This window comes from Ambystoma mexicanum, chromosome 11 (assembly GCF_040938575.1).
Source record: "Ambystoma mexicanum isolate Mex_15411 chromosome 11, UKY_AmexF1_1, whole genome shotgun sequence".
In the NCBI taxonomy this organism is placed as follows: domain Eukaryota; kingdom Metazoa; phylum Chordata; class Amphibia; order Caudata; family Ambystomatidae; genus Ambystoma; species Ambystoma mexicanum.
The window spans coordinates 854,451,784-854,465,672 of record NC_090934.1 but is presented as its reverse complement, the minus strand read 5'-3'; the positions used below and the strand labels follow the sequence as shown (position 1 = coordinate 854,465,672).

Below are 13,889 nucleotides of genomic sequence, written 5' to 3'. Positions count from 1 at the left end.
CTAGTATGAACGGTGGTACGACCCCGGGGGAGGATGGTTTTACAGTCTATTTCTATAAACGGTTCGATCTATGTTAGCCCCCTTCATGGCTAAATTGTTTAATAATGCGATGGTCGGGCTCCCTCCCAAAGTCCATGCTTGCAGCCATTCCCAAGGAAGGGAAAGATCCATCCCGGCCGGTGCCAGTCCTACCGCCCGATCTCCCTTCTTAACACGGATGTTAAAATCCTGGGGCTTGATGAGGGTGAGGGCCAAATGCAGACTCCAGAAGAGATGGATGCCTAGGTCTTCTTTTCCCCAGGTAAGGATGATGGGGTTCACCCTGGCAGCCTGCGTTCCTCATGTGTTCCTCATGCTGGCTCTGGATATCATGGGCAGCTCCCACTTCTGCAGCACACCACAAATGTGCCTTTGACCCGCATAATACATTTTCTTCAAAAAAGATGAATGGGCTGACTCCGGGGGGGCGTGTTGCGCAGCAGGGAAGTTCTTAAGGCTGCATCGCTATCTCAAGGTCTGCGTTTGTGTCTGCTGAAATCGGGGGGAAATCCGAAGCCAGCAGCCATCCCCTTCCAACCCAAAATCACCAACGTCTTGTGTTGCTTTCAGTTAGAACAGGATTTTGGACGGAGGACTGTTATATTGTTTCGACATCCTAACGCAGACCGTTGTGACTTTCTTTTGTAGATTAGGGCTTGAGTTTAAGGAAAGATTTATTTTTTGGGTTACAAGTGAATAAAGAACCTTGATACCAATATCTGGTAGTGCCAGTCCTGTTTCTGACCTGCCACATGTGGTATCAGCAGCGTGATTTTGGTGACCCAAGACAGAGTCAGACCCACCTGGAAGCCTAGATGTCAAAACCCATCGATCAATTACCACCTAAAGTGGGAGTGTGAAACCCCCTTCAACTGGCACCCGGAAGCAAAAACCGTTCGTACAAGAGGACAAACAACTTGCCTCGACAGCCTCTCCTCTGACCAGTGAGATATCTAGCAGATCTAAAGATGAAGGAGAGTTTAGATCACCCGAGCATAAGTCCCCCCACCACTACCAAATATTGGAGGCCTTAGAGCAGGGCATTTCAAAATTAAGCATAGCCACTCCCCGTTGTACTGAGGCCCCCCTGGAGAGAATCATTGATAAACATGAGAAGGCCGATATTAGAGGCACTCGATAAACTATTCGGATTCCCAGGTGGTCGTCATCTTCCCCATGGAACTTTACAACCATACCATGAAGGGGATGAACTCAGTGCATTTTACGTTAACTTTGAGCACCCGTTCACCCAGTTCCAATGGGATGACAACCTTAAGCCCTGTTCTCTAGCCCCATTACATAAGGGGAGCTACGGTTGGCATATAAAACCATCAATGCCAACAGAGCCACACCTTCTGCCGCGATTAAGAGTGCCCTCTTAAATAAAGTGAGCCAAACAGTCCTCTTTTACCAACACAGATAACAAGCCCTCATGTAACCCCTAATGAAATCCCCATGGAGCAGTTCGGGAAAAATTCAAAACCTGATTAGCCAGTGGTTGGGAGAAGAAACATAAAAAAATGTTTAAAAAGACTACCAGGGGTTCTGGAGACCTTGGCCAGTTCAGCCAAACTCATTACAGCCATACCGCCCCCCAGACCCCCTAAATAGCAATATTACAAATGTACCAACTAACTTTGGAGACAGCTATTCTGGTTGTTCAGGCATGCTCCGAAGCCTTTCAGTTCCTTAAACAACACGTACTGAAAGCTCAAGAACCTAGGAGGGAGAATGAACCCTTAGCTAAGGAGACCTATATTCAAATGTAAAGAGGCTCTACCAGCAGCTCCTTTGAAGTGGAGAGAGAAGAAAGCAAAATCTCCTACTCCCCTGCCCATTGTAAAACCTTATGGGATGGGTGAAGCTAACAGGAGTAGGGGGGAAACCGTTCCACCCATCCAAGCAAGCCTGTTTTACTTGTGCCTGGGTGTGCCCCAAAAACCAACAAGGCGAACCAATGGAGATTGCCTGGTATGGTACGATGCAGAGAAGTGGGAAGGATGGGCGTGAAAGGAAGTAGAATCATTTGAGTAATATAAGGTCCTCCTATCTAAGACTGGCTCAGTCCAGGCCCGAGAATGAATCAAAGCCAATCAGGTGTGGGTTACTGCTCTGAATGACTCAGCTAGTGCGCAGACATCTGTCCAGTCGGATCTAGTCTATCCTAACACCATAGATTCAAGGGAAGCTGTACAGATTACTTGCGTGCATGGGGACGCGCAGGTCCTTGTCCGCCTGCCGTGGAGCCCAATTGAAGAGTCGCATAAGTGGCTCTGCAACAAGGAGAGATCCAGCCTGCCTCCACAACCCTCCCGAGGAGGGCCACTCGAGACAGCCAGGTTCACAGTGGCTCAACGAGAGAGGGAAGCAGACGAAAGAGAAAGAAGAGAAAAGCCTCAGTGGGGAGAAGCAGAGAGAACACCAGAGCGGGGATTGTGGGTAACCAGGAATGGAACGCGAAAAGACTTTTATTAAAATAATAAAAAGGGGGATGGGAAAAGCCTCACTGTCCCTAATCCAGGCAGTATTTCCCTACCTCAAGCAAAAACAACGGTCTGTCCTGTGTCAAGATATCCAAAGCAAAAAAATGTCCAGTGTCCGAAATCCTATCCTAGACCTCTCATTCGAAAAGTAACTAAGGTGTTATGGGCAATGTCTTTGGCTTGGAAAGTTCAACGAAAAAGGTACAAGTCCAACAAAGATTCAAATGGATAATGTTCACTGTTCCAGGGAATGACTCCCTTCCCCAGGTCTCTCTCCACAAAAACAAAAGTTCAAAAGAATAACCAAGTTCTTGGTCGCAATCAACTCCAGGGGAAATGATCAGGTCATGAATGGCATGAATCTTCCTTGGAATTCTCTTTTCAATGTACCACAGCTTGGATGTGGGTCCCAGACTCGCAAGAAACTTGATGTACTCATCTGCCAGGTTCTCTGGTACAGTTCTTTTACACAATTTGAGTGCGGGTTCCAGACTCCCAAACACCTGGTATACTCTCCTGCCAGGACATTTGCACAACACAACTCTTTATGGGTGCAGATCCCAGATCCGCTCTTCACCTGCTATACTCTCCTGCCAGGACTTTGTTACAATTCTCTCTTTTTCATTCAGTATAAGGGGTATGGGTCTTCCAAATTCTTCTTATTACTGGTGTATTTGTATCTCTCCAAATGCTGGGACTAAGAAAATCAGTTTGTGATGTAAGCTGTAGGAAATGTACCTCCCGTTACAATTGTGGAAATGCCTTCTCCAGCTCCCTCCCAGGGCCCTGACCTTCCACTGTGGGCTCATCAGCTTTTGGACAGCTTCCTTGGTTGCTCCGATCCCGCTCGGGTCCTTCTCTGCTTCCTCTCTCTCTGCTTCGGGCAGCGCATCTCTGTGGCTGGTGGCGGTCTGTGCGTTGCTCCGGCTTGCCTTGCCAGCACGAAGCTCCTTCTTTGCCTCGTGTCCGGCCGTTTCCTCTCCCTGTTCCACCTTCTGCTCCTTCTCCCTCTGTCACCTTGATCCTCAGAACTCCCCCGCTTGTGTCCGCTCCTCAAATACTTCCTACTGTGTCTTCACTCTTCCTTCGCTGGGACGCTCTTCTCCTGGATCTTGGAGATCCCTGCTGAGCCCCCGCTCCGGAAAGCATTTGGTCTTTGGTACAAAATTCCCACTGCAACGTCTCCTGACTTTTGATAAGACTACATTTCCCATAATACATCTGTCTATGCTGCCACCTGAGGTTTTAAACCCCAAGAGGGTTTCCTCCTGGCTTGGACACTACCTTAGTGTAGGCCTCCTTGGGAACCTGTATTCTCACTGGGTACCAGGATGGCCTCCTACAGGGACATGTCCTATCTCTTCTCTTCACGAACACGTCAAAGGAATCGGGTAAGCCAGTCATCTGTGAAAAGATTGTTAGAAGACACCGCAACCCGTGGCATGAACTAATTTGTGTCTAAAAAAGTTCAAGATGGAGACACTTCAGCTTATCACCTTTATGTGAACCAGAGATTAGCGTACCTCCCAACACCTCAGAAAAGCCTTTATGCATGTGCTGATCTTGCAACCACTACTTTTGGAGGTTTTTAGTGGGGAGTCAGTCCTCCATTCTCCCCTTCAATCTTTGATCTGTCCCGAGGGTGTTCAGTAAATACTCGCACCATTGGAGAAGAAGCTTCACGTGGAGTGCTTGAACATGAACCCCTATTTAGTCAAACTTCTTATTCAGGGTTCCTCAATTCAACGTCTGTCCAAACACAGCTTCATTCTCAACGTTCAGAAGCGAGTGGCATACCCCTCCCTCCAAGGACCTTCTCTTCCTCAGTGCCTAATTTCAGACCAACATAGGCCTTGTGGGACTCACCGAGGCCAGGGTTCTACACACATCCAGAAGTGGCTCAGATCTGACAGGTGAGGAGAATTTTAGCATAGGGGTGGTAGAATTAGGGTCTGTCAGCCCATATTTGTCACACCCTGATTGTGCCTTCATCTTCGCACTCCATGGCACCTATGATGAAATTGGTTTCTTAGCTGTTTGCATTTCAAGAAGTCATCACAATCACTCCACAGCTGGTAGCCTCCCTGCATTGGGGACTGGACCTGGCCAATCTCTTCAAGATGTTTCCCCTCAACCCTCCTTTACGGGCTGTCATCACCCACACAGATAAACAAGGCTGGGGGCCTTCCTGCGGACCACAACTATGCAAGGTAAAGGTCTCCCTGATAATCTCTCTGTTCCTTCAACTGGTGGGAACTGGCAACCACCTGCCAAGCCCTTGTGTGCTTTTACACCGAGATGAAGCCCTGGCCGATGAGGGGGTTTCTTACGTGAACCGCCAGGGTGAGATAGACTCTCCCTCTCTGGTCACTCCCTCTCTGGTCACTATCTCTCCCTCCAGTGGAGTTCCTGGACAGAGAGGAACTTGTCAATGAGAGCTCTTACATCAGGGATTAACAGCTCACATGCATATTCCCCATCAGAAGGAACTTCAGGTGATATTCTTCAGCCTTTTCAGTTGGTCACAGACCACTTGCCCCTTCTAGCGGTGGATGTGTTTGGCTCCCACTGCAAGCACAACCTGCCTCTGTTTTGGTCCAGTGTACCAAGGAAGGAGGCCCAGGTGACCAATGTTTTGGCCATAAGGTTTCTTTGACTCGAAGATCCGGACAATCCATTTAAGCCAGGTGCAGGTTCACATGATTAACCAGTTCTATATCAAAATCCCTCCCGTTACAGGTCGCATCCAAAGAAAGTTGCTTTTTTAGGCCGTCTTGGAGAGGCCATGAAAAAGGTAGGAAAGACTGAGTTGGAGACCGCATTCCCACCCGCCGTTTGCCTCCCAGTCCCACTTTTCTCCCACGTTGGCATTAGGGATGTAACGGTATACCGTTAAAAATACCGTGAACCACTTAATTGAACAATAATAACCGTCACATTGTTTATACCGTTATACCGTTCATACCGTTAAGTGTGCTTTTCAACCTGATTTGGAAAGGCTGCAGTAAGCAATTGCTGCGCAGTCTTGGTTTTGCACTGTTGGATGTGCCGTCTGCCAAGTGGTTTCAGTTGGAGCAGTTTTTAATGCCATTCCATAAACCACACGTGCCCTACACAAAATCAATATGTTAGCAATAGGAAGAATAGATACAGTGCCAAGAAGGAAAAGGGTTTACTTTGGGGTGGCGGCTTTGGGGTTTATATATTTATAATGGATAATGTTCTCTAAACATATGGCAATGGGGGATTTCGCTGGTTCTATCATTGAATTTACATATAATAAGTCACACTGCGAAATTCACTCATCTCTGTGGGTATTCCCTGCTGCCATATCAAAGGGTAACATGTCAGTGATTACTGAACACCTTTTGGCCTGCAAGTAAACTAAAAGCTGTAACGTAAAGAGAGAGTGCGTGCGCGTGTGTGTGTGTACACAAGCGTATACTACCATCACCCTCCATTGATCTGTGGCATGCAGGTTATCAAGATGGCAACATGTTCATTTTCACCAGTAGCCAGTGGGGGAGCAAAAAGCCTAAATGACCACTTAAGAAAAGCTATTCAGTTTGGTTTTCCAGTTGCAGCAGGCCTCCACCCCACCCACTCCTCTCCACACGTGTGTTTGTGTTTGGTGGAAGCAAGGCATTCCAGTGGAAAGTATGTTGAAAAGCCCAATTCTGGCCCTGGGTGCCTGGTTTTGTTTGTGATGATACATCTGTCAATTTATGACCTTTTAGAAAATATTTGTTAAGATTAGTTAACTCCACCTGCTATACCGCGATAACCATGATATACCGTCATTTGGCAAGAAGGTTATCGTACCGTCATAAAACGAATACCGTGACACCTAGTTGGCATGAATTTCTACTTAACTGGTGTTCGTCGCCCCCAAACTCCCTGTTCGCTTCCCCACCCCACCACAAACATTGGCCCTCCTCCTCCCAAACAAACACAACCCACACACCTGCTCTCCACGCCCACCTTGTTCAGGGCTGCCCAGGCAGAGCCTGTCAGCCCCTGCATGGACTTGTGTGTAGTGTGGGCCGAGACATAGCCTCTGTGGCTCACGGTATGCAGTCTTTTTTGCCTGCTATCAATAGAAACTTTAATCAAGGACTTTGCCCTGGAAGACCAGGTCTACTCCACCACTCAAGGTGCCATGTTCCTTATTAGGCCAGCACTCCCCATCTGGGCCTGGGGGAAGGCAGACTGGCTCAATTGTTTCCTCAGAGGTCCTGTTCTACATCACACATTTGGGTTCAGAGTTGCATCAAATTCTTCTCTCTTCCCTTTGGCTCAGGAACAAGGAACACACATGGCAGAGGAATCCTCTGAAGGAGGAAGCCATACAAAAGCCAATTTGTAAGCTACTTGAAAAAAACAGCAATCTCTCCCCTACATCCAGACAAAAGAGGGAAGGGCACAGTTTTTGTAGTTCCAGGGGCATCCAGGGGTTTCTAATTGGTAATGAACCTCAAAGGGGTCAACCTGTTTGTCCTAAACATTATAAACCTAGAGCAGATTATTTTCCTGGAATCTGCCAGAGACTGGCTTCTGTCTTTGGACCTCAGTAATGTTTATTTCCATGTTCCCATCAGGCCAGCACACCATCAACATCTGAGGGTCGTCATCAGAGGCAGGCATTTCCAATTTTCGGTCCTTACCTTTGGCTTCAAATCCAACCTACAGCTTTTCACCAAGATTCTGGCTCCCCTGATGGGGAATTTACATGATTAGGAGGCATCTATCTTTCTGACTAAGCAGGGCCAGGTTATCTTTCCTTGGTACCAGGGAAATCGCATCAACCAGGTGTTGGCAGGCCTATGTGAAATCCAGAGTGTTATGGCTCAGAGGTGGTTGACGATTCAGGGCCTCATCTTCGTTACTCCCTGAGCTCGTCTTCATCTATGCTGCCGGATTTTTTCCCTAAAGCGACACTGGGCACCATCACCAGGGAACTTCGAACTCAACTTCTACTAGACTCTTGAATCAAATCCAGCCTCAAGTGGTGGTACCACAACCGGAAAGTCTCCTGAAGGAGTTTCCCCCTCTATTTCCCAGAGTCAGTCTCAATTAACACCAATACAAATGACAGGTGCTGGGGGAATTTTCAGGGAACATGACTGCAAAGGGACTATAGTCTTACCAGGAGTTCTTCAGATCATTCAATTGGAGTGAATCAGTATATCCCTGCTGACCTATCCCAAAATCAAGAACAGGCCGGTTCAGTTCTAACAGAAAACACCACAGCAGTGGCCTATGTAAACCACCATGGATGCATGGGTTCAAGTCAGCTAGCAAAGATCACTTCTTCCATGGGGACTCTACAAAAAAGAACCTCCTTTCCCTGGAAGACTCAAACCTAGGGAGCTGACAACACCCTGGTGGCCACCAGCTCTTGACCGCCCGCTTACCTTGCAGCGCAATCCATGCTGAATCTGTGCTGCTCCATGCCTGGGTTCTCTTAATACTGGCCCAGTGTTTTCATCACACGTGTTTCCCTCTCGCCCTGCAGGAAGGCCCACCATGAGTCCCTGGTCTACTGGGTCTTTTGACCCACAAGAGGTCTGGTGCAGATGCTGGATCTGGACCAACGCAGAGGTGGTTCACCCCCAATCTCAAACATCTCAAAACCCTCAAGCACTGTCTGGAACGGGCCTGGAGAGCCGACCCTTCAGCCCAAAACAAAACCGCCCTAGCGAGCACAACCAGAATTTACAGATCAGAAATCAGAAAAAGGCAAGAAATCTTTCTACGGGAACCGGATCCAAAACACTTGCAACCCAAGTAAGGAACTACATAAAATCATAGCAGAATTAAAATCCCCCCTCATGCTTTCGCCTGTCTATTCCAAGCTCCCAAGCCTTATGCGACACACTCTCGCTCCACTTCTAAAATGCTGCCAACGAAAGTCACAATGCCATCATCGCCAAACTAAAAATCCTACCACCAATGCCTGATCGCCTACAGCCCCCCCCCCATGCTCCAGCACATTCACATCCTTCTTTTGACTCTTTCTCTCCCACCACACACCAAGAATTCCTCTCGCTGGTAGCAGTCAGTGGCCAGTCAGGCTCCCCAGAAGACCTGTGCCCACCCTCAATGCTAAAAAAAATACTAACCTCTACCTGTGCAGGTAACATTGCACGCACAATACTTAATCACTCACATCAGGATCCTTCCCAAAATCATCATACACCAAACCCATCCTCAAAAAGCCGACTCTTGACCCACTCCTCCCCCAAAACTACTGACCTATCTCCAAAACGCGTTTCATCGCAAAACTGATTGACCGCGTGGCTTACAAACAGCTTGGCCAATTTGTCGATGCCAACAATCTCCTAGCCCCAGCGCAATCAGGTTTCAGACCACTAAGGGGAACAGAATCTCTCCATCTAAAGAGAACAGCCAACGCAGACCGCTGCGCGGTTCTCATCCTGCTCGATCTTTCTGCAGCCTTCGATACCATGGACCACTCATTCTATTAGACTACAAACACGTGGAATCAAAAGCACAGCCCTGTCGTGGATCTCGTCCTTTATCTCTTACCAGTCGCAAATCATGCACCTCGACCAGTTCACATCCATATCACGTCCAGTTTGTAAAGGGGTCCCCTCAAGGAGCGTCCAAGTCACTGCTAATCTTCAACTTCTACATACAACCCATTCCCGCAATTATCCGCTCTTACTACCTTACCTGCTACAACTATGCAGACGATACCCAGATCGTCCTCAAAATCTCCAGACTCCAAAGTTTCTGGCAGCCCGGACCTGTCATCGTTCCTCTCCGACATAGATCATTGGATGACGACCAACCACCTCATCCTCAAACAGGGGAAAACTGAAATCCTAGTCTGTGGGAAAACATCACTCATCCCCCAACCAATCCCATGGCCCAATTCACTAGGACAAGCACCAGCACCCTCTAAAATGGTTAAAAACATTGGATGCGAATTTGACTCACATTTATCCCTCACCCAACATACCACCAACGTATCCAAAACCTGTTTCTTCCACCTACGTATCCTCAGACGGATTTTCCCCTACCTCACCTAGCCCCATCGTTTCCCGGCCATCAACTCCATCATCCTTTCCCGCCTAGACTATGCAAACTGCCCCAGCCTCCCAACTAAGGAAACTCCAAAGAATCCAAAATGTGACAGCACGCCTGCTCATTAACCTGCCCGCCAGAGAACACATCAGCCCTACCCTGAGAGTCCTCCACTGGCTCCCTATTGCTCGATGCATCACCTTCAAAGTCATGTGTATCACCCACTGCGCAGTCCACAACACCGGCCCTGAATTTCTCCGAGACAGAATTGTCCCCTACCAACCTTCTAGGAACGTCAGATCTCGCACTGCATTTAGTCTAGTGATCCCACCCCACCCCACAGCTCCATGAGACTTGGCGGTTCCGCCCTCTCAATCCAAGCAGCAATCATCTGGATTTCCCTTCCATTACACATTTGCAACAAGGAAAACCACCTGAAATTTAGGAAGGCCCTTAGAACCTGGCTCTTCCCAATACTCTCCTAATCCACTGCTCCCCGTGAAAACACCACTAATGAACTCCCCCACCAATCACAACTTGCAGCGGTTTCACCTGACACTCCACCACATATTACTACCAGACGACTGGTACTCCAGGTAAGCCAGCAGCTTTGTTGTGGCACACCTGACCCACCATCAACCCACCCACAACAACACTCCCACTGGACAAGCACTCCAGGTAAGCCAGCAGCTTTCGCTGTGGTATACTCGCAACACTCTCACCGTGCCCCCACCCCCGGCCCACTTGAGAGACGACCAACAAGGAGATAAGTAGGCTAGGGTATCACACCCCCATCACTAAGTAATTTCACCGCCACTTTTAACCTGCATCACTCATTCAGAAAAGCTCTCAACACTTGCAATCTACCACTAGAAAGGTAGAAAGAATGCCCAAACTAGGCAAAACAAACCATCAATGCCTGTAACACTACTGAAACCTACGGCACTACAGGCTGAAACCCACGGCACTGTGAAACCTAGCCCCCTCCTCCCCCACATGTAGGATTCTCAAATCTAGGTGTAGCCTCCTCCGTTGTTAAATGATGATACCTACTGCATCTTAGACCTAGACCTCTTGCACACTATACAGGATTCTCAAACATTTGTGTATCCTCCGTCTTGGTTTACTTTACGGTTAAACCTATTGCATTGTGATACCTAGGCCTCTCTCCCGCTGTACAGCATTCTCAGATATAGGCATAGCCTCCCTCTTGGTTTGCAATATGCCTAAAGATGCAGCACTGTGAAACATAGGCCTTTCTCCCACTATACAGGATTCTCAAATCTAGGTGTAGCCTCCATCTTTGTTTATAATATGCAGATACCTGCTACGGGATGAAAGCTAGGCCCATTGGTATAGGAAACATAGGCCTTTCTCCCACTATACAGGATTCTCAAATATAGGTGTAGCCTCCATCTTTGTTTATAATATGCAGATACCTGCTACGGGATGAAAGCTAGGCCCATTGGTATAGGAACCTCAATTCTAGACCTGGACATATATTGCCCCAGCCGAGCAATCTCACAGCCTACCGTACGTATTCTCACAAGACTAGTGTGGACACAGGCCGCAGGCACGGCCAAGCATCCACGCACGCTAGAATACGGCTACGGCCAAGCACAGCCGGTCTAGTTCACAGATAGCCGTCCACACTGAAACACCTGACTTACCGCAACACTTCTGCCACTAGCATACAGGGACACCACCCAAAAGGAAACCTGTATAGCTGGCCTTACATAGACTCCTCCCAACACTAGCAACCCTCAACAGCACCCACCCATGTGCCTGACCTCTCTTGGGCTACTTAGTCGAGCCATGCCAGCCACCCAAGTCTTAGAACGGCAACATGCACACATGCATCTCCAACGCTGAACCCCCCTAGAACTTCCAACCACATCGACTACGGTCACCAAGGGCGTTCCAACGAGGAAAAAGCGCACTAAGGCCACACAAGTGGGGAAAGAGCACTATATAAATAACCCAATCCAATACAATACAATCTGGGAGTGATCCTCTTGTCCCGCTAAAAATGAACACTACCAGGGAAGCAGCAAAGTTGCCACTGGAAGTCCAGCGCAAGAGTATTCCTGTGTCAGTATAATTGCACTGCAGTACACCATGGGTCCTGTCTGAGGGTTGGATATTTTTTAACCAGTGCCTTGTGGGGGGGGAAAAAAGGGGACACTGTACATAGATGCCAACTTTTCACAGTGGGCTCGAGGTTTACTTGTGCGTTGCCAACAAGCCAAATAAATTGCATTATTTGTATAGCTCCTCCCATCTCACTAAAAGGACAAAATGTGATGTGACCCACCCCATTGTATTACAATTAGAAACTTGCAAAGTTCCCTTTTATTTATCATTTTGTAATAGTGTTTAATAGCATAAAGTGTATTTACACCAATTGAGGTGACAGTTCCTTTATTGACTGATGTGTTCCTAGTTTGACAGACAAGCACTTATTGTACTTTTGAGTTAGCCTTTGATAGGTATTCAGGAGTGCAAGGGACTGCCTTGTGATCTTGAGCAAAACTGTTCTGGGAATGTATGCTCGCTAGCAGTGACTTTCATGAAACATTTAAACATCAGCAATAAATATAGTGATGGAGCAAACACAATTACCTGGACTTGCAATTAACCCCATTGTAAACAGTAGAATTTTTGAGCTAGGTTCATTTTCTGAAATCATAAATGTGCTTTTTTTTTTTTAACCCAGTCCCACCAATAGCTCATGTGCCTGTCTCCAAAACGGGAAGGGAGGGGAGGGGAGATGCGGCAGCAAGAATACACACTTCTGGGCAGCAACATCTGCAAACAGGAGGTCAAAGCTGTCTCTGGCAGAAGCAAACCTCCGTGAAGTCATTGTAAGGAGAGGAAAGGCTTGCTTTGCATGTAAAATAATCGTAACTTTAGTAAGCAAAGACCTTTTTTTCAGCCTACCATGTTCACAGGTTTCGTGACATTGGGGCTTCAAGGTTTTGTTTTATTGCGGGTCAAACCCGCGAGTCGCTGGTCAGTTCATAGCTCGGATTATACTGCTGGAGGAAGAGGCGGTGTTCTAAAACGCTTTAACAGAGAGTTCCTGTGATGGAGGCCGGTGCACCGCAAAAGTGAATACTGTGACGAGGAAGCGGCACGTGGGAGTAATGAAGATTACCGTAAGCAATCGGAGCATGAAATGACAAGCTGGTCATAACAGAAGAATGGTACCCCGAAACTTAAATATCCCACATCAACTTTAAATCGAAACCCATTAGACTTGATGACTAAATCTCTGAACCACCATTCACAAGGTCAGATTTATGCCAGTCAAAGTTGTCCTTGATTTTAACACGCAGATCAATCTCTTTAAGCAGGTGGGAGGCACAGTGGTTCACGGGTTTACCACACAGATGAAAATATAGACACTAATCAAAAGTGTGCATACATAGGTTAAACGAGGACTGGACTGTACTCTTCAAACAGGGTTAATCTGGTATTATCTCTATTCATTCCCTCACCCGACTTCTCCGCAAAGCTGCCAAAACAAACATTTTGCTGTCTTGGTGGCGAACACCTCCTATGTTAAACCAGTACTGCAGACTAACAGTAACAGATTACGTAAATCGTAAAAAAAATCATCTGAGGAAAGAAAAAAGGGACATGCGCACTGCCATTGAAAGAGAAGTAAGACCATCACAAGGACTCGACCCACGGAGTTTATAAAAAGATCTAGCATGCCAACATAACACTAGAAAACGTGACATGACAGGACGCCATGATGCTGGTGGATAAGATAGCACTCCGTCGCTCATTCGTTTTGGCTATTAGGTAAAGGACCATCTATAAACAGAATCTTTTGCATTAGAGTATAGTTATTGAGAAATGGCATATGAGGAGGGACACAAAGCTTGGTGTTGTACACACTTCCTGTCTGTCCTCGCCCAAACCACGTCCTCCTGGGATCTCTTTGACCTAGCTTTTAACAAGCATTATCATCAACGTTGTGCTCAAAGCACCTGCCACAGTCTTCTCAGAGCTAATTATTTAATTGAAGTTGCAAACGAGCTACTGGTGTAATAAACATGCCATAACCAGGTCTGCCTTCAGTGACTCGATTTAGTATGCATGTCCTTCACTGAAATCCAGTTAAAAACAAGCATTGGCAAAGCCAACAGTTGTGCTTGTGTATAAGTAGTATGCACTTGTTAGGCCCTTCTTCTATATAATGTAATGGCATATGCTGCTATAGATGTGCCATCTGGTAATTTAAAACCAGACCATCTACATACAAAGTACCATCTGTGCTGTTCGACAGGGACGTTCACCAAATTCACC

General features: G+C 47.3%; 1 protein-coding gene across 2 annotated transcripts in view; it reads right to left on the bottom strand.

Moving 5' to 3' along the window:
• Positions 1–13,889, bottom strand: part of SDHAF2 (succinate dehydrogenase complex assembly factor 2) — a 76,640-nt gene that overhangs the window by 37,725 nt on the left and 25,026 nt on the right. The window contains exon 1 of one of the 2 annotated variants that reach the window (XM_069623877.1): positions 13,073–13,248. The exons of the other annotated variant lie outside the window; for it this stretch is intronic. Within the exon in view, the coding sequence (XP_069479978.1) occupies positions 13,073–13,105 (33 nt within the window). The 5' untranslated portion in view covers positions 13,106–13,248. Of the gene's footprint in view, positions 1–13,072; positions 13,249–13,889 lie in introns of those variants that run through there. 2 annotated transcript variants of the gene reach the window in all.